The sequence below is a fragment of the Piliocolobus tephrosceles genome, chromosome 2, assembly GCF_002776525.5.
Source record: "Piliocolobus tephrosceles isolate RC106 chromosome 2, ASM277652v3, whole genome shotgun sequence".
Classification (NCBI taxonomy): Eukaryota; Metazoa; Chordata; class Mammalia; order Primates; family Cercopithecidae; genus Piliocolobus; species Piliocolobus tephrosceles.
Window position 1 is genome coordinate 2,193,041 of NC_045435.1, and position 21,280 is coordinate 2,214,320.

Below are 21,280 nucleotides of genomic sequence, written 5' to 3' on the forward strand. Positions count from 1 at the left end.
ACCTGGCAACCTAACAGTGAGTCGAGAGTCCTGGCTCTGGATGGTCTTAGAACAGAGGTCTTAGCAAAATGCCACTCACGGAAATAAGAATGTCGGATGTTTGAGAATTCATTTCCATCTTAAACTCTTGGTGCATGTTTCAAAATCAGGCCAAAGCAAAATTACACATTGCTACCAAACATACACTTCTCTAGTTCTCACAAATGTTGAAAACTCCAATGTTAAATCCAAGAACGTCAAAGCTAGCATTTACCTTTATATTTATACTATGTTGATATAAATATTTACAGAAATAGTATTGTTAAATATTTGGTACTGTTTACTGCTTCCCATTTAGGTGATGTCAGAGGCTGCTCTGTGATAATGTTTCCTTTCCTGGTAAACTGTATCTTTGCAGTTATTTGACTTTTATCGTGTAATTTGTCTTGAGACCTAGAAGAGTATGAAATTTACTTCTAAAAAATAGACTGTTTTAAAAGCTATCTGAAGTTACTTGTATCTATATACTTAATTTTTCTAAAATGATGTTTTTTTTAAAGTGATTTTTTTTCTAAAGTAACGTTTTTTTCTAAATGGTTTCTGCTTAACATCTTTGACACTTAGCTATAAATATAAAATTTTAAGTAAATCCTAGAAACATGGGTAATTACTGTTTTGGAGGGAGAACAAAATAATCCTATGTGGATTCTTTTTACTTTATAGTTTACATTATTTATTTACTAAATTATATTTATTTTGAAATAATTTGATTTTTCAAAATTAAAACTAAATGATACTCTGAATAGTTAAGGAAATATTTATTTTACTTGACACACAATAGTTTGGCAAATGAACAGAGGCATTATTACAAGTAATAATGGAGTAATTACTTCCAGGTAAGATAATGTTCTGAAATGCTGAGGAATATCTTTTTTTTTTTTTTTTTTTTAGAATTTTTTTTGTGTGTGTGCCTTGTCTTTTAGAGATGGACCTTTTGTACTTTTGACATATTAAACTTAGGCTTTCAAATACCCATGAACCAATATTACTTGGTTTGCATTTTTGTAAGAAAGGTTTTTTTGTTGTTGGAAGTGGTATTGTCTATTTTTATGAATATATATTCTTATAATATATATTTTCCTAAAGAGATAAGTGCTTATATTTTTGGTTCCATAAACAGATAATACAAATTTCACCTAACTGTCCTATTTTCATTCAGTTGCTTTACTGACTAGAGGTTCAGTGTGTACAAGATAAAATCCTTTATCCTCTTTGGAATTTAAGCTCTAGTTAGGGAGAAGAGAAAGTAAACAAGTAACTATATTGTATATTGTCAGCTAGTGGTGAGTGCTAGGAGGAAAAATAAGCAGGGAAGAGGATAAATAATGATAGAGAGGTTTATACTTTAGATGAGGTCATTAGGAAAGACCTCTCTGAAAGGCTAATATTTGAACAGAAACTTGAAGGAAGTAAGGGAGCAAACCATGAGGTTATCTGTGTGAAGAGCACGGAAGCTGGATAGAACACAAGTACAAAGCAGCTTCAAATCTGTTTCTCCGATTTACAAACAAGTTAGTGAAAATGCTTATAAGTAAAGCTTATCTCAAAGCTTGATAGTATACCACACAGACGTTTTTGATGTCATGAAAGACCCCTCAAAATTAGCATGTATATGATAAAATTTAGTGTTTTGAGGAAATGATTTATATGTGGCACATGTGCAAAAATCATTTCAAATACAGCTATATTTTGTTTTGTCTCTTCTCTGGACTATTTCTTTGAGTTACACATTTTCCCTGTTAGGATTGGGATAATGTAATATAAGAAATATGGAATAATGTATAGGACAAGCTCTAACGATTCTATTTTAACAGAAGATATTTTTCATTACTTGCCTTCAGATACTATTAAAGGAAGATAGATCCTTATGTGTAGAAAACAAGCTTACTAATTAAGCATAGCATTGGATACTATCTCCTGTGCTGGCCTGAAAATTCACCTGTTTCTTGGTTTGTTTCAAATGTGCATATGTAGAAGCTGAAAGTATTTATCACTGAAGGCTCAAATAGCTAACACTATGAATTTAATAAAATGTCCAGGTTGTGGGGAGGGTGACTGTGCATCTTTGAGAGTGTGTGTCTCTATGTATTACCAGAGTATTAACTCAGTAACAACAGCAACAGTGCAGAACATTCCGTGAATGTAGGATGAGAATATAAAGGGATTGCAGTAATAAGTGTAATGGTAGGCTTTAATGTGGAGTCAGCCAAATACCATTTATTCAGCTTTATTCCTCTGGTATCCTAAAAATTTCCCATAAGTTTAGTCAGTGACTGAAAATTGTCCCATGCCCTGCAAGATAGAATTTTTTTCTACTGTCAAATGTTGTATATATTAATAGATAATGACTAATTATAAATCTAATTATTTTACCAGTTATTTAGTAACAAGTAAAATTAAACCTGTTTTTTGAAGGAGTTTGTACAGGAAAATAAAGCCCCACGTGTCATTCCAGATGATGTAATTAGTTACATGACTTTAGTTCTTTATTTTGCTATTTTATATACATCTTCTTTACCTCATTTGTACCATCCTCTTATGTTATTTTTTGTGATAGAAACCAGTTTTTTTTTTTTTTTTTCCAGAACTGGATAAGATTACTTTTTAATGAAAACCATGTAATCTTAAATAAAACACACTGGAATGTTATTCTTATAAATTGGCTTATTTCTAATCTAAATAGACTATTATACTGATATTAAAAATTTTTATTAAAAACCATAAGCAGAAAAATAAAATCTGAATCTTTAGAACTTTATTAAAATGGTGATAAATGGGACACCTAAGTATTTTTTTCATTTTTAGATACAAACACCACTTGAAGACTATCTTTTCACTTCTAGGTATAATTCTCTAAAATCCATTTAAGCTAACAATTTATACTAGTAAGTTTTAGCAATAAGCCTTATTACTCCATGAAGTATTAGATGAGCTTTGTTTTTCACTTCATTTGGAAATAATCTACTGATTTGTGGCAAAGCCACAAATGGGGGAAATTACTCGAGAAATTCTCTATCAATGAAAGTAAAATATCAAATTAGCCGCAACATATGTGATTTTAAAAAGTGTCCATTGTTGGCTCATAATAAACTGCTTCTTTGAAAACTTAAATATTTGGAGGGAACCTGTAACAGGCAGATGTTAGAACATTTCTGATATTGAGTAGTTGTTGAATGTTTAGTGAGAAATACTGTTTTTTTTTTTACGTAGTGTATGCTTGAATTGCATAGAAAGGGATTCATTATAAATGAAAATATCTTAGGCATAGAAAGGATGTACAGTATTTATTTCTCATTTCATTTGATAATAGAACTCATTCTGGTCCTTGACTTAGCTAAATTGATGTCTGTGTTTATAGGAATTTATGGAAAAGTAATATTGTAAGTCCCTCCCAGCTCCAGTGCCACCAGATCACCATTTTGCAGCCCATATACTTAACTTCCTTTAATTGGAAAATAAATCCTCCAAAGTTAAACCATAATAGGTATAATAATAGATTATTATTAAGGCCCTTAGCTTATGCTGTAGGTAGTGACATTGGACCTTTTGTCACTATATCACTGTGCTTTTGTCTCCCCATAACGTTCATGTGAATTCTAACGTTGCTGAAACAACAAGAATTTAAAGATCAGTATTGAAATTTTTTTCAAAGATAGGTATCAATAAAAATGTATTTGAAAAATCTTAGTTTTTCTTTGATCTTTGAATGTCCTAGAGACTTAGATAATATCTTTGAAACTTAAATCTTTTGATCTTTCAAAATGCCTTCTTGTAATGGTCACAAAGAAAAGCCCCTAGAATTGTTTCCGTTCTAACTAATAAAAAGGAATAAAAATGAATGTTAATTCAGGCATGTTTGTTTAATAACCAAAGGCCTCTTGCTCCCTCTACAGAAGGTGCTTCAAAATTGCAGTCACTTAGTTTTTTTTTTTTTTTTTTTTTTTTCTTTTTCTTTTTAAATTGAACAGATTTCTCATGAGGTTCATGATGATTAGTGTATTTGCAATGCCTTGCAAACCAGTTCGTCTTCCTAACGTGAATCAGGTTGAGTTTGTGCATTCCTGCTTTGGCATTTTTCTTTGGCGTCAGCCAGGGTTAAACTCGAGTAGCAACAGCTATGAAAAACATTATGTTTATGTTTGCCTATTTGTTTGGGTTTGTTTTATTTGGTTTATTTACTCTTATGGATAAGTGAAATCCTTAATATTTTTGATATGAGATGATGTTTTTACTCATTTTAATTCTCTTTTATTTAGCCAGGGAATCTAAACCATAAAAATAATGTACTCTACTTCAAAGACTTAAAAATAAGTTATCTCATTATCTACATCTAATCATCCCACTCATTTTTAGCTCTCAGTTGTTGGTAGGAAGAAAAACCTAACAACTTCAACTATAATTTCACAGTATAGTTAAGTTTTACAGAATTAAACTGGATATTTTTCCAACTATAAATAATACTCACAGGAGACAAAAAGTTTGACCGTTCTGTAAAGACTTCTTTAATATATAAAACTACCATGCTTATTATTTTAACATCATACTTTACCCATTTAATTTAAATTGAGATAAAATATTAATATGTTAATAGCTTTGGTTTGAATAAATTTATACATTTTATCTTACGAATCCAACATCTTTTTATTTCATTCGACAAGTTACTAGTTTTTCCTATTGTTCCATTTAAAATTGTAAGGATGAAAATTCTTTTATCCCATCAAGAGTCTTAACAAAAGGTTGAAAATCCTTTTCATTTGTATTTAATATAAGAACAGCTTCTCTGATGATACCCTGTAATTGAATAATGAACATAAGTGATAAAGTAGCTTCTTTGACTTGAATATGTCACATCAGACTTGCCTGTTTTGAATATTATGCTTAAACTAGATTGGATTTTTTTTTCCCCTGGTAGGTGTACTGGTCCGTTAGCAAATTCTCTTTCAGAGAAAACAAGAGACCCAGTAGAGGAAGATGATGATGAATACAAGATTCCTTCATCCCACCCTGTTTCCCTGAATTCGCAGCCATCTCATTGTCATAATGTAAAACCGCCTGTTCGGTAAGAATATGGGCAGCTTTTTGCCACTTACATCTGCGTAAGCATTATCATTTGCAGTGTTTGTTTTTAAACAGTTGATTTATGTCTAGTTAAAAATCCTTGATTTCAAGCTCAAAGCCTTCTCTTCCTGTATACCATTCCCTGCATTACTTCTAAAGAAAACTAAAAGATGCAGATTTCTCATTAATCAGGAAGTCACTTTATTTGATCAGTTCTAAGCATGTATCTCATGAAGAAAAAATTAGTGCTCAGAAACTAAGGTATTATTCTGACCTTCCTTAGAATTTTTCTTCATAATGTAAAGACTAGTATAATTTATTTTCATTTTCCTTCTTGGTGTACTTGCTACCTACTTCTATTCAGATTTTGAAGAAGTGGGAAAAAATACCAAGTTGTTTCCCTTAACTTTTTGTTTTTCTATCAAGTGCTGTTTTACCTTCCTTCAGATCAAATAAGAATGTGAGGAATAGGCCAGGTGCGGTGGCTCACGCTTGTAATTCTAGCACTTTGGGAGGCTGAGGCGGGAGGATCATGAGGTCAGGAGTTCGAGACCAGCCTGACCAACATGGTGAAACTCTGTCTCTACTGAAAATACAAAACTTAGCCGGGCGCGGTGGCAGGCGCCTGTAGTCCCAGCTACTCAGGAGGCTGAAGCATGAGAAACGCTTGAACCCAGGAGGCGGAGGTTGCAGTGATCCAAGATCACACCACCATGCTCCAGCCTGGGGGAGAGAGCTAGACACTATTTCAAAAACAAAATGTGAGGAATAATGGGGGTTTTCCTTACTTTTGTTCGCTTATTCTCACTTACATGGGGATAGCCTTGGTCTTTGACTTGGAAGCCCCATTAAGGTAAATAAGAGTTATTAATAATGTGTTATTTGTATTGAAATATTAATTTATCTTTAAGTAAAAGCATGAGTCTGCATTTATATTATTGAATTTATAAACTGAAATCTCATATTTCTGGGTTTGTTTGTTTTACCTGACTGACATATATGAGGTACTCAGTACTCTCAGCTTAAAAACTTAATTGCTGAGTTCTGCTTTCCTTTGTATGACATTCCTGGGGCCATGCTTGGCACCTAGAATAGGACTCCAGTACTGCTGTTGTCCCTGCATTCCAGCATCTCTCCAGGACTGACTGAAGGATAGGGAAGATGGCAATTACTTCAGTCCTCTGTGCCATCGTTACTTAGTGTGCCTTTTCCTTTTGAGGTCAAGTCAATCAACTGAAAACATTTTATAAGTACAGTGTTCCCTTTTTTTCCAATGAAAAACTAAAAAATGTTTTAATGTGTCTCTTCGGACATCTCACTGAGGTAGAAAATGCAGCGCTTGGAAAGAGAAGCACATTTTCATTTTAAGCAGATGTCTGTCTTAATAAGTGACCCTGGTTAGAATTATCAACATTCTGCTGAATTAGCACCCAGAATTAACAGTCTACACCGCAGGACTTTATTTTTTTTAAAGCAAGAACCTAAACACTCCTTGCTATTGCTGGTGTTTAAATAAGACATTTGTTGATAAAATAGTATCATTGAGAAGACAAAGAAATAACGAGGAGGTAATTTTATGTATCAGAAGAACCAAGTAGCTAGTGATGTATTTGAGAACAAAAGATATTCCTTCTCATCAAATATAAGTTGTTACAATTTTCAGTTCTTTGGCTCTTATAAATGTGCAGTAATTTTTAAAAACTAAAGTAGGATGAGCTTTTTTGGTCTCTTTGGGAGTCTTTTTTTTTTTTTTTCATTGCTGAATAGGTGAGGAGTATAATCTTAATATGTTAAATTTTAATTGTTACATCATATTGGATGAGTTTTTTTGTGGCAGAGTGCCCAAATCTTGAAAATAAATTTGAATTATAACCATCATTACCATTTTTCTATTGTTACAGAAAAGTAATAAATGTTGATAATCCCTAAATGTAATTGGAGTGAATTCTTTATCTAATTTGTTCTTGAAAGCTGATGGATGAAGTATCTTCTTTTGTCCTTTCCAAAGAGCTCTTTAAGCTTAACACTTTCTTTCCCTGTGTGTATTTTTCCCCCTTTGGAACATCAGGAGAAGTGAATTGTTAATATGTACAAAAAGTGACACAGTAAATGAATAATTCAATTTAATTTCAGTAAAAATCCATCATTATTATGAAGGTTCAATACATGATAATTATTTTTAAATGAACTATATCTGGCCCCTTAAAGAGAAGTGGCCACCAGAGAGAATAGAAATGAATTTCAGATGAAGCATTCTTGCATTATCTATTCAAATATCCACCATCTCCTCCATTACATATGCACTTTTACTTTGCTCTAAAAATTCAGAGTAAATCAGAGGAAAGTAAAATGTAAACTCTGATTTCTATAGCTCTTTGTCAGTTGATTGTTATAGAGCTATATACTGAAGGCAAAATATGCTCCCTATCTTCTCTTCCTGCTGCTATCTTCCCATGGCCCAATTTTAGCCATTGTGTTCACAGTATGATTCCAAAGAATTAATACCAATAATTCGGCTGGGTGCAGTGACTCACATCTGTAATTCCCAGCCTCCTTTGGGAGGCTGAGGTGGGCAGATCATTTGCGGCCGGGAGTTTAAGACAACCTGGGCAACATGGCAAAACCCTGTCTCTACTAAAAAATAAAAATAAATTGGCTGGGAGTGATGATGCATACTTGTAATCCCAGCTACTTGGTAGGCTAAGGCATGGAAATTGCTTGAACCTGGTAGGCGGAGGTTGCAGTGAGCCAAGATCGTGCCACTGCACTCCAGCCTTTGCAACACACAGACACACACGCACAACAAAACAAAAAAAGCCCCAACAACTCAAGCATAAACTTTTCTAGTAAGTAGTACCCTTTACTAACACATTAAAATACTGTGCTTGTCATGTACCCAAGGCCTTTGCTAAAGTCATTTTTTGCAGTGTCAAAGGACCAGAATTTTGTTCTTGGCAGTGGTGAAATAGTACCACAGGCTCTAGTTCTTTGAATGTTCCTGTCAGAATTATAATGGAATTACTGAAAGTTTAATAGTTTTTCATCTTTTATGGGCTGTAGCTTATTTTTATTATAAGGAAATTTTCAGTTACAGAAGCAAAAATGTGATATTAAATACTATCAACAAATAATGAAGTCATTGAGACCGCTATATGTTTTTGCCTTGGCACATACTTCTTTTTTTACTTCAAAAACTTGACCAGGTTCTATTGAATTCTTCCACAGAGATAAGTTAATTTTACATATGTGTTTAGGATATCAACAATTTTTGTGGCCCTTGTAATTCTTGGTTTTAGTTTACAAAAAGAGACTGTGTTCCTTCAGATATTTACTTCTACATTTTAAAATAAGGAGTATCTTGATGTTATTACTGGTAATTTTTCCAGAAAAGAAAATATATGTTCAAACTTTATTAAATGAACAGGAATTCTAGTTCCCTCTACCTCTTGAATTACTTTTCATTGGAAAGTATTCTCCTTATATGATTTTATTGTGAACTGTCCTTTAGGTCTTGTGATAATGGTCACTGTATACTGAATGGAACACATGGTCCATCTTCAGAGAAGAAATCAAACATCCCTGACTTAGGCATATATTTAAAGGGTACGTATAGAATATAATTTCCTTTGTGATGTACATCTTAATGGTCAGAATTTAAAGGCAAAATTTTATGCCATTGTACTGAAAATACATTAAGGTTTTGTGTTATCCTCTAGGAGATGTTTTTGATTCAGCCTCTGATCCAGTGCCATTACCACCTGCCAGGCCTCCAACTCGGGACAATCCAAAGCATGGTTCTTCACTCAACAGGACGCCCTCTGATTATGATCTTCTCATCCCTCCATTAGGTTGAAACCTTTAAAAACATTTTAAACAACCCACCCCTCCTTCTTCTCTTAATTTCAGAATTTTCAGAATTCAGAGTTCACTATAACACAGACTCACTGGGTTGTGAATTTGCCTGAAATTAGAATGGGTTCTCCAGGAATGGTGACTCCCAAGTTCACGAGACCATTACTCCATGTAGATGATTAAAGTAGTAGTGTAATAGTTGGGCATCAGTCAGGTTTTAAGCAAGTTGTTTTGTCCATACTAAATGTAGTCTAAAAACACATGAGAGCTTTGTGCTCTAGTAGTTTTGAAGTGATGACTTGAAGTGTTGAGATTTTCTTTAAGTATAATAATTCTTAATGAATATGAACTTGCTTTTCTTGTAGCATGAGCAGTTCCACTTATGCTAATTAAATTATGCAAAATTAAGTAGTTGTATGTAGAGAACTGATAATAAATTCTGTTTTATTCTAATCATTACAACTATAACACATTCAAAAAACTCTCAATTTCCTTGTTTCAAATTATAATATGAAGAAACATCCTATGTGTATTTGTGTGTATCCACAGGTGAAGGTACACGTAGGTATGTATGTATGTTGAAGTTGACTGGTGCCACTGTCACTGTTAATTTCATTAATTATAATTAGGAAGCATCTCATCCTGTTTTTAGAAGACAGTTAGAATGCACACCTTACATAAGGCTTCACAATAACAAGTCATTGTAACATAAAATAATATATGAAGAAAATCAATTTACAAGCTTTTCTGAATTGGCTGTTAGGCCACCAGAAATACGAAATGAACCCTTCCATTTTCTCACAAGTACCACTGACTAGTATTTTGAATGACACAATAGCAGTATCTTTGGCTCCTGTTCACTCTATAATTCAGGACTGTATTCCCATCTACATCAATTACAAAAGCCTCCTAATTTTCTTACCTACAGTCTTTCTCTACCTTCCACTTCTTTCTGCACACTGGTTTTAGACATATTACCCAGATCTTCATCACCTGGATAAGCACTGTTCAATAAAGCTTTCTGGTGGTGATGTAAAGGATCTGTATATTTGCATATAGGTTAAATGTGGTTATGGAACTGACTTTTCATTAAATTTAAATAGCTATACGTGGATGGGTAACTACTTTATATGACAAAGTGGATAGATTCTCCAACCTGTCTTTTTACCTTGGCCTTTTTCTAGGTCTTCTTGTGCATGTCATTTTTTCTTCATAGTGTTTACTCTACTTAGACGATCCTGTCCTTGCATTTGACAAATAAATTTTTGAGGCTTCTGATATCCCAGGACTTTCTGTTCTTCAACACTTCACTGAATACTGCTTGTCTACATTTCTCTTTCTTCATCCAATGCATATGTCTCTTTTATGGGACCAATCGAACACTTTCACCTGTAACTCATACCTATTTGTGAGCTTTTTTTAAAGCTCCTTTCATGGAATCTCAGCTCCTTGAGTCAGAGCCTTATAATTTTGATTTTCATATCATGCATGAGCCTGGCATGGTGCCTGATGTTTAAGGGCTGAAAAAAGATTTGAATAAATATGAGAATGTGGGAAATAGCTAAAGGTTAAAATGATAGCAAAACTCTCTCCTGCGTCTTCAGATATGTTAATAAGAAAAATATGATGATTGAAGAAATTATTCTGCAAATTTTTTCTAAAGCAAGTTCAGTAAATAGTAATATCTTTTTTTTTTTTTTTTTTTTTTTGAGACGGAGTCTTGCTCTGTCGCCAGGCTTGAGTGCAATGGCACAATCACAGCTCACTGCAACCTCCGCCTCCCAGGTTCAAGCGATTCCCCTGCCCCAGCCTCCGGAGTGGCTGGGATTACAGTTGTGCACCACCACCAAGCCCAGCTAATATTTTATATTTTATACAAATAAAAGACGGGGTTTCACCATGTTGGCCAGGATGGTCTAGATCTCCTGACCTCGTGATCCACCCACCTCAGCCTCCCAAAGTGTTAGGATTACAGGCGTGAGCCACCACATCCAGCCTCATTTTTCTTTAAATATGCCATTATGTTTAAATCGTTCAACTTAAAAACGTGAATTTTTAGTATTAGAATATGTGTTTATGTATACCCTGTCTCATTCTTAAAGTATTTTGAGATAGCTTACAAAACTACAAATGCTTTTTTTTTTTTTTTTTTTTAAGACTCAAGGTAATGAAAACTATGAGTAGAATAGTAAGGTGTGTCAGGGGACAAATAAGTAGATATAAAAATATGCTGCAACATTCTAGTTATTAAAGCTGGGAAATATGCAAATGTAAGTACTGTTTGGAACCAGAGAAGTTTCTATATTTAGCTGTTCTTCTGTAGCTAACTCTGATAAATTGAAAAATATATTCCTCTGCTCTAGGTACATTTTATGTATATTTTGACAGCATATCAAATATATGAAACATTAGGTTAAATAAATTAAAATCCAGTGGAATAAACTATATGGGATAATCTAAACTATTCTGTGACATTAAATTATATGTATTTGATATGATTTTCCAATTAAAGACTGCGAACTCTTTTTGTTACACAGAAAATCCTGTTTTCATGGTGTGACCGATAATAATTTTAAGTTCAAACTCTGAGTCTTAATATTATAAAGGTTACAAGTGAACTATGTGCTGTTTCATAAGTTACAATGCTGGTTTTTACAAAAAGGCCTGATAGAAAAAGTTTGCATGTGTGTGTTTATATGTATGTGTGTGTGTATGTATGTTTGTATATATGTGCGTGTGTGTGTTTCTCTCCAGAATCTCCCACAAAATAATTAGATCCATTATCAAAGTTGGTGAACTGCTGGATAAACCCTGCGAGTGAAATTCTTTATAAGCAGCAAGAGAAAATCAGTTATTACTTTTGTTTGATGCTGTGTATTTTGATTAATGAAGTTCTGCTGCTGATATCGACCTTTCTTTAAATGCAGGTGAAGATGCTTTTGATGCCCTCCCTCCATCTCTCCCACCTCCCCCACCTCCTGCAAGGCATAGTCTCACTGAACATTCAAAACCTCCTGGCTCCAGTAGCCGGCCATCCTCAGGACAGGATCTTTTTCTTCTTCCTTCAGGTAGGAGGGAAAAGCCAAAGAAAACTATTCACTTAAAGCAAAAATATTTTCAAAACCATACTATCAAATAAATGCTAGTGATTCATTAGTCTCTACCTTCCTAACAGAACAGAAAAATTTCTGGGTTGTAAAAGTAGCAATTGTGGGTACGTTTGTTTGTCAGTTGATTGGTCTAATGCCAACAGAATTAGAGAGATGGAAAGGGCAATAAAGAACTACAGAATGTAGAAATGATGCTATAGAGATTGTCCAGTCCAGAAACCTCCTTATGTTACAAAATACAACCCTGAGAACCAGAACTGCTAAGGGGTTAAGCTAATAGTAATGGGAACCATATTTAGACTTTGCTGATTCCCAATGCAATGTTTTTTAATAGGTTTTTAAAATTTTACTAGATATGCCTTAGTGTCATAATTTTGTTCAAAACATAAGATTTTGGTAAATTACATTGTTATAACATGAATAGAGAAGTTTTTCTGAAATAGCTGCATTTTATTTTTTTGTGATATTTTTAATACCTCAGTGTGTATCTACTCACTAATTATTGATATTCAAAGGAAAACTAATTTTTTCTTAGTAACGATTTAATACTATTTAATATTTATTTATATATTTATATATTATATATTATATAATTATTATTTATTAGTTTAATATTAGTAAACTAATTTTTTATATTAGTATATTTTAAAATTTCAAAAGAAGATCTGAAATAAAAATGACTTAATAAACCATCTGCTGCATTAGTTAGAATTATCAGGAAAAAGAAAATAAGTTGTTATGTGGAATCTGCTGATACTAATTAACAGTTCCAGTCTGTCCTGTTAGTGATACTGTGCCCTGAAACCTTTGCCTCCTGGACTTGGTTTGGGAAAATATAGGGTAAAGATATCTTGTTTTCATGAGTTCCTTACATTTCTACATGAGATAAATCATGAAAATCTTTAAAAAGTGCTCAGTTTGTCCTTTAGCTTCGTATATTCCTCATGGAAACTTGAGAATCTTTATTCCCAACTGATTCCCTTATCAGTTCCCTCAGTTGATTATTAGTCATGTCTACCATTAGTTTTTCTTAGTGTTTTTTTTTTCTTTACTTGGTTTGATAGTTTAGAAAGTTTGAAGAGTTTTGATAAGACACACAAGTTATGGACATACAACTTGAATACACAGCTTCGCTTTCTTAAAGTGGTTTATTTTTCAAGACTAATCTTCTGCTCAATTTTTCATCAGTAAATATTGATTGAGCCATTCACTGTTTACCCACTTGTGATAGATGCCTCATGACCTCGGGGACCTGATGAGTTCACTGGGTGCTGCCAATTAAAGCACTAGTGTCATAACCCATTCCAGTCCAAGCAGGAAGTATAGTGTATTAGTCCGTTTTCACAGTGCCATAAAGATACTACCCAAGACTGGGTAATTTATAAAGAGGTTCCATTGACTCACAGTTCTGCATGGCTGGGGAGGCCTCAGAAAACATACAATCACAGCAGAGGTGAAGGGGAAGCAAGGCACGTCTTACATGGCAGCAGGTGCAAGAGAGAGTGATCAAATAGGGGAAATGCCAGACGTTCATCAAAAACCAGATCTCATGAGCACTCACTATCATGAGAACAGCATGGGGAAACCACCCCCATGATTCAGTCACCTCCCACCAGTTCCTTCCCTAATACGTGGGAATTACAACCCAAAATGAAATTTGAGTGGGGACACAGAGCCAAACCATATCATAACTGCTTAGGCTTTTATTCATATAGCTACATGTCAACACTGCTATATTTTGCTATTTTTTTTTTCACTTATTCAAAACTTTGTCTTATACATAGACTTTAACATAATTTTTAGAACAATGAGTCATTCTAAATCTTAGTTACTTAAGTTACTTAAGATGCTAAGTTCAGGATAGTTTCTGGCTCTCCTGTCACCTTTTATATATGTAACTTAAGCATATATAAATAGACGAAACTTTGATGTTGTGGCGTTTTTGAAAAGTAAAGTCAAGCTCTCAAAGAGCTATAATAGAAGAGAACATTTTACACAAATACACACTTTTACCTGTTTTTGTCAAGAGAATTAATTGTAACAGATTTTATTTATTTTATCTTAATTGTTCATTTCCTTTTATGTAAAAATCTTCATAAAGATACCCCTCAAGATTAACTGCCAAAAAAATTACTAGTTTAAAATGAAAATGTCCCCTCTTATTAGCTAAAATGCAAGTTTTATAAACTGTTTTACTTATTTTATAGATTTGCCTGTTTTGTGTTTGCTTGGCTGCCAGGGAGCTCAACAACAGTTATCCTTAACTTAGAGTGTCAGGCTAGCCTGGGGGTCAGGGCAATGTTCTTCAAGCCTGTTGACTCTCTCGACCCTCTTAATACATGGACATATTCTAATTCTGTTCCCAATAATGTTGACATCCCTTACAATAAGTATTTCCAAAAAAAAAAAGGCAACTTTTTTTCTTCCTTTTCCAGTCTTTCATGTCATTTAAATGACAAATTTCTAGTCTGGTACGAGATCCTTTATTTTTTATTATTTTTTTTGGTGGGGGGGACAGGGTCTCACTCTGTTGCCCAGGCTGGTGTGCAGTGGTGCGATCTCAGTTCACTGCAACCTCTGCCTCCGAGATTCAAGTGATTCTCCTGCCTCCGCCCCCTAAGTAGCTGGGATTATAGGTGTGCAACACTACACTCCGCTAATTTTTTATATTTTTAGTAGAGATGGGGTTTCGCCCTGTTTGCCAGGCTGGTCTCAAACTCCTGGCCTTATGTAATCCCCCCGCCTCAGCCTCCCAAAATGCTAGGATTACACACGTCAACCACCCAGCCCCTTTATGACTTTCATTGTGACAATTATTTAGATTCAAATTTAAAGCCTTGTATATTAGCTTTCCTCCTTTTCAAAAGAAATATTTTAATATTTTAATGCTGTTACATAGTATCATAGAGCATAAAGGTTCTTATGGCTGATAAATGAGCATTTGAGTATTGTTTTGCAAAGTATTTAATACATTATACTGTCTAAAGAAATGTAAAAGATTCCCAATAGTGGTTCTTCTCCCTACGAATTGACTTTATTAAAAATATGCTATAAATGCTAAAGTTTAACTCAGTAGTTTTAGAACTATAAAAGGTAAATAAAAGGGACTGCTAAATTTAAACAAACTCTGTAAGCATTTTGCCGTTGTTTTCGTTGTTCAGTCTGTGAAATCTTAGTCTGGTGTAATGATACGTATTTTCTAAACATTGGGATTTGGTTTCCTGAGGAAATAATTATTTCTAATTAAAGACAAATGATAGGTGTTTTAGGAAAAGAGGTTGAATTTTCTTACGATATTATACTAAGTACCTAATCAAGCCTACACTTTTATTCCAGCATTCAGTGCCCTGCACATTTGGGCCAGGTTCAGCTTTTCAGCCTTATAGCTCATTGACTTCTATATAGTAGTGATTGTCAAACTGCAGTGTCCCATGTCTCTGCAAAAGAGCCTCAGGACTCTTGTAGGATCAAGGGGGCAGGGCAAGCAGAGCCAGGGCTCTCATTCTTCTTTTATCTCTTTTTCTATTTTAGGCTTTCATACAAGATTTCTTTTGGCAGAATAGTAATGCCTACAACTGTACATGAGCCATCAATTTTGGACAGGCCAATCGTTTCTTAACAAAACCTGAAGTCCTCAACCAAAGCTTTACACTTTTTTGTCTCCAATCCCAAGGCTACCACTAGTGTATATGTGCTTTTTTCCATATTACAAAAAAGTACTTCCTTTTTGCTGGTGAATTGAAGTAGACACCCCTCTGTCTACTTTGTGCCGGGTCAGGGCTCAAGGAACAAAACAAAGGTTGTATTTAACTCCTTCTCATAACCATAACTAGGTGTGTTTGTGCAGTGCACAAAATACAGTGTTTTGTCAGTCCTTATGCTACCTTTCTTTTGCTGTTTCTCTAACCTGTAATCTCATTTGAAGATCTTATCTAATCTTAAAGTCACAGTTAAACTCTGAAAGCTAGCCAAATTGACTTTATTAAAGATAAATGAAAGTTTTATTCTTGGATCCAGAAATGCATGAATAAAATATGAAGAAAATCCAGATCACTAGCAACAATTGTTAAAAAGGTTTTAGGGGTTTTGTTGACTACAATCTTTATAAAGCATCGTCATGGTAAGGAAGCTCATGCCATTTGGGACTTGGAACTCACAGAATTCAAATCTGAGGAGTGAAGTCCTCCACAGTGCTCAGCGTTTGTGGAGACCAGTCAGATGTTGAAGCGTTAATGGGCTAGAGCAGCGGTTCTCAAATGGTGTTCTCCAAATTTACAACATTAGCATCTCCTGGGGATTTGCTTTAAAATGAAAATTCAAGACTTAATACATCAGAAACCCTGGGAATGGGACCCAGTGGTCACAAGCCTTCCTGGTGATTCTGATGCATATTCAAGTTTGAAATATGCTGGGCTGCGGTATTCTCAAAAGAGTGCAACCAGGATGATAAAGTAAACTAGAGTGAATTAAAAGAACTGAGAATTGGCTCAGAGAAGAGAAGACCTTGGATGTAGATGAGAGTTGTCTTCGGTTACAATATTTGGGAAAGAAGGATTATATTTCTTCCATGTCACTTCAGAAAGTAGGAGTAAGATCAATGGAAAATGTTAAGCATGAAAATTGCATTCATCCTACAAAGAAGTTTCCTAAATCATTATGAATTGTTCTACCTGAGTGTAGTGAGTTATCTGACACTGGAGGATTTAAACCAATGGTAGATCATTACATACTAGAGATAAGAACGTGAGCTAAAGCATGAGGGCAGCGAAGAGGGGAGAACTCTGTTTCACCTAAATGGCTCTTCAGACCTTTTCTAGCAATTAGTTTCTGCTTTGATATACTCTATTAAAATTTGGGGGATAATTGATAAATTTTCCAGGTGGTTTATGGACAGCCAGGGAGGAAATTTGCCATTGTTTTAAATATTTAATTTTATTTGCCTCCATTTTTACACTTGGTAAAAATTTGGAAAATATTTCAGATAGTGAAAAGAAAAAAAGAATTTAAGAAAAACATTCCGGGCCGAGTATGGTGGCTCATGCCTGTAATCCCAGCACTTTGGGAGGCTGAGGCAGGCAGATTGCTTGAGCTCAGGAATTTGAGACCAGCCTGGCCAACATGGCGAACCTCCGACTCTACAAAAATATAAAAATTAACTGGGTTAGTGGCTCGTGCCTGTAGTCTCAGCTGCTTGGGAGGCCAAGGCAAGAGAACAGCTTGTGCCCGGGAGGCGGAGGTTGCAGTGAGTCAAGATTGCTCCACTCCACTCCAGCCTGGGTGACAGAGCAAGACTCTCTCAAAAAAACGAACAAACAAAAAAAACCCATACTTCCTCCTACTAAAGATAATCATTGTTAGTTATCCTTCTTTATTTTTTTGTTTTTGTTTTTGCCTATGAGTATGTAAGTTCACATTTATGAAAAATTTATTTATCATAGTATATGCTGTTTATAACCATTTTCCGGTTAATATGTCATGAGCATTATATATAATTATTAAATATTTGTACACAATATAATTTTTATTGATGTATATTTCATTTCTTTTTTAAGTAGCAAACCATTTCCTCCCAGTCTTCCCTTAGATATTTATAATCTCCCAAATAAGTATTAAATTTTCAGTTTTGCAGTGCTATACTATAAATCACAGGCAGTAGTACTTTGCTTTTTAGAACAGATTAATATCTTTGTATGCATCCATTTATTTCTCAAACACTTATTACTATATAAATGATAAATTGGCTGTGATAATTTCAGTTTGTTTTAATCCTGTGGATATAATATTTTTCTGTAGTTTTTGAAGTTTTGAAGAATTTATTTTAGAAAAGCATTATTACTTTACAAAATTTTCTTTTCGGGAACAACTGGTAATTACTGTACTCTATGTAGCAATTGTGTTATATCTGATGTCTTTCCCTTTAAAGCCTGAATGCTTCCAACTTTATAATTTGCTTTAGAGAGCCCAGTTTACCCTATGGCTGACAAATAGCAAACTTAGGATATGATGCAAGATAGAAATGATAATGATTCAAAACAGAACCATAAGCAGGTATTTTTGCTATTTATAATAATATTTTGAGTGTATCTAGTACTTTTAAAATACTGTAGCTTAATGGAAGAATATAGTAGAGTGGTATATTTTGTAGTCTATCTATTTATGGCTCTGAAATGTCTCCAGAGTTTACTTTTTAACCTTAAATAGATGATTAGAAATAGCTTTAAGTGTATTTGACAAACCTATAAATTTCCCATAAAGAAAAAAGCAAGTGTATGTATTGTAAAAGACAATCTTTCCTCTGACTTAATGTTATATCAGGGACATTTAGAGTCTACAAGAACCTGAAGTAAATTTTATGAAATATCTAGTTTTTGAAATTTGGGAGATTTCAAAATTTATGCTGAAATCACCATATTTGTTTCCTTTGGTTTCTCTAACAAACGGAAAGATCAACATTTGTCTCATGTGATTTATCTTCTCATTCCTTCCTAAAAATATTTCTGGGAAAATAATGGAGCTGGACCATCAATTCTTCAAATATTGAAAACTCAAAATCTAAGAGTTATTTTAATCTTGAAATTAATGAAAACAAGTTAAAGAACCTTGTCTAAGTCAAAAAGTCCTCAGCAAAGCTGGTGATAATTATTATACTCCAAAAAAAGGTGAAAAGATAATGGCTTCAAATCCTGCCTTACATTATCCAGTCAAAACCTAATATAAAAATAGACAATATTTAAGCATATATTTTCATCTTAAATAATCAAATGCATACATATTATTAATGTCTAATGGGAGTGGAAGTTAGAACAGTGAAATTCAATCAGGTCTTCTTTAATATTTACAATTTTTGCTTTACATTAGCAATTCAGGTTTCACTGATTTTGAATTTGTGAACAATCTGAATTTGTGTGGATTCATTTGTGGTAGTTAAAAGTAAATATTAAGTGCAAGCTATTTGCCAAGAGTGTTCTAGGTGCTATGTTTGAGTTAGGAGGTATAATTCAAACATGAGGAGTAAGACAAGATCCTGGAGATCCCTGTTCTCAGAAGAATTGATGGTACTTTCAGAGATACCGACAACATAAAAGTACTATGAGAGGAAAGCAGCAGAGCCTGAGGTGGGAATGATAGTTAGATAAATTATTAATGAACCGAGGTTTTCAGATATAATGTTCTTCTACTCAAAAAGGGAATCAATTCTCTAAGAATTTAAACCCATGTAATACTATGAATGTTAAACCAGTTGGATTTATGGTGTTAATGATTTAATACAGCAACACTGACAAAATCTCTTTTTCTCCCTTTAGTTCCAGTTAGTAAATATCATATTTTTTACTATTTCAGATGCCCTGTCTCTGACTGCCAAGGTGGTAAATTATCACATTTTACTGTATATTCAAATGTTAATTACTAAATGGCATAATTTTAACAATTAAATTGACTATTTTGTGAGCCAACTAACAACAATCATGTTAAGCATAGGATGCCCAATATAATAATAAGCACCTTGTATGTACAGAAGATTTTACACACACAAATTCATTTAATCCACACAAATCCAAAGTTTCAGGTCTGTTTTACAAATCTTGTATGCCCAGTGCTTAGAGAGATCAAGTAATTTGATAATACTCTTACAGGGAGGATCCAAACCCATGGTTTTATGTATGTATGTTTGTTTTTTGCTTTTACTTTAGAACTTCTATATTGTACAGGTTGGATTGGGACAGAAAATGAAATTTAGAAACTCTTTTTGTTGTCAACAATCTTATAATTAAGATATCTGCAAAATATAAATGTAAAACAAGTAGTCTGTATTATCTGGAAATAAATGTGAAGAGCATATTTAAGCAAGTGATGAATAAATTTGAAAATATGCAGGCAGTAAAAAATGGTTAATATCAGTCATGAATTTAATTTTCTAATTTATATTTGAAAACCATAATCTTCATGAAATAATTCTAGAATTTTTTTCTTCAGCTAATCAACAGAGATCATCCTGTAAATTTGAAATTTGTTTTTATTTTTAAGATCCCTTTGTTGATCTAGCAAGTGGCCAAGTTCCTTTGCCTCCTGCTAGAAGGTTACCAGGTGAAAATATCAAAACTAACAGAACATCGCAGGACTATGATCAGCTTCCTTCGTGTTCAGGTGAGTTGTCTAATAACAGTAACAATAATCCCTCATTGTTGCATAGTGCTTTTATGCTTTTCAGAGCACCTTCTTATTCATTATATAATTTAATGAATGTTGTCCACCTAAGAAAGTATTTTGATCATCTTTGCATTTTGCTTATGAAGCTTGCGTTGTGAGAGGACAAAACTGCCTCATGGAAAAGAAAAATATCAAGCTTAATATTATCTTTGATCACTCAGTGGAGCCACTTCGTTGATTCAGAGTGTATTCATTATCTAACTTTCATTTTGACTTAGATTTGGGAAATGGGGAAAATCTCTTGGTACGTTGAAATGCTCTTTTATAGAAATCTCTGTGGAATTAATACTGGCACCAAACTATTCATTTTCTTAGCTTATTTAGGCCTCCAACCAGTGCTCCACTGACAGCCATCAAATAGAAGGGTGTACCATTTTCATAAATATAAGTCATACTCATAACTGTTAATAACAGAATGCTGCTTCTTTGCTTCTCGAGGAGGCTTTCCCTGAACATATCTAAATAGCCCATATCTTCTGCAGTCATTTTCTTTCCTTTTTTGCTTTATTTTTCTTCATAGCACCCATCACTACCTAAAATTTTGTTATTCAAAATTCATTTGCTTGACTGTTGGTTATCTTTCTCGTCTGCTCAAGTATTAACCCTTTGAAAATAAGAATGTTGTTTGGTTCACTGCTTTTCCTAGTCAGTTCAGGCTACTATAACAGAATACCATAGATTGGATTGCCTAAACGGCAAACATATATGTCTCACAGTTCTGGAAGCTGGGAAGTCCAAGATCAAGGTACCAACATTCAGTGTCTAGTGAGGGCCCTCTTCTGGGTTCCTAGATAAGTGCCTTCATACTGTGTCCTCACAAGGGCAAGGGAGTGCTCTGGGATCTGTTTTGTAAGGAAACCAATCCCTTTCATGAGGGCTTCACCTGCATAATCTAATCATCTCCCAAAGGCCTACTCAGGTGTCCAACAGAGTGCCCAGCATGTGTTTCTTAGATGGATAGTTGGGGATGGATGGATGGATGGATGGATGGATGGATGGATGGATGGATGGAT

At 34.0% G+C, this 21,280-nt stretch overlaps 1 protein-coding gene across 4 annotated transcripts in view; it reads left to right on the plus strand.

Moving 5' to 3' along the window:
* The window catches only part of CBLB (Cbl proto-oncogene B), a 213,506-nt gene that overhangs the window by 178,291 nt on the left and 13,935 nt on the right, over positions 1-21,280 (plus strand). For 2 of the 4 annotated variants that reach the window (XM_023212445.3, XM_023212438.3), the window contains exons 14-18: positions 4,952-5,098; positions 8,606-8,700; positions 8,814-8,945; positions 11,877-12,017; positions 20,085-20,204. In XM_023212445.3, the coding sequence (XP_023068213.1) occupies positions 4,952-5,098; positions 8,606-8,700; positions 8,814-8,945; positions 11,877-12,017; positions 20,085-20,204 (635 nt within the window). The remainder of the gene's footprint in view (positions 1-4,951; positions 5,099-8,605; positions 8,701-8,813; positions 8,946-11,876; positions 12,018-20,084; positions 20,205-21,280) is intronic. The other 2 variants (XM_023212457.2, XM_023212451.3) reach the window with 1 other exon arrangement.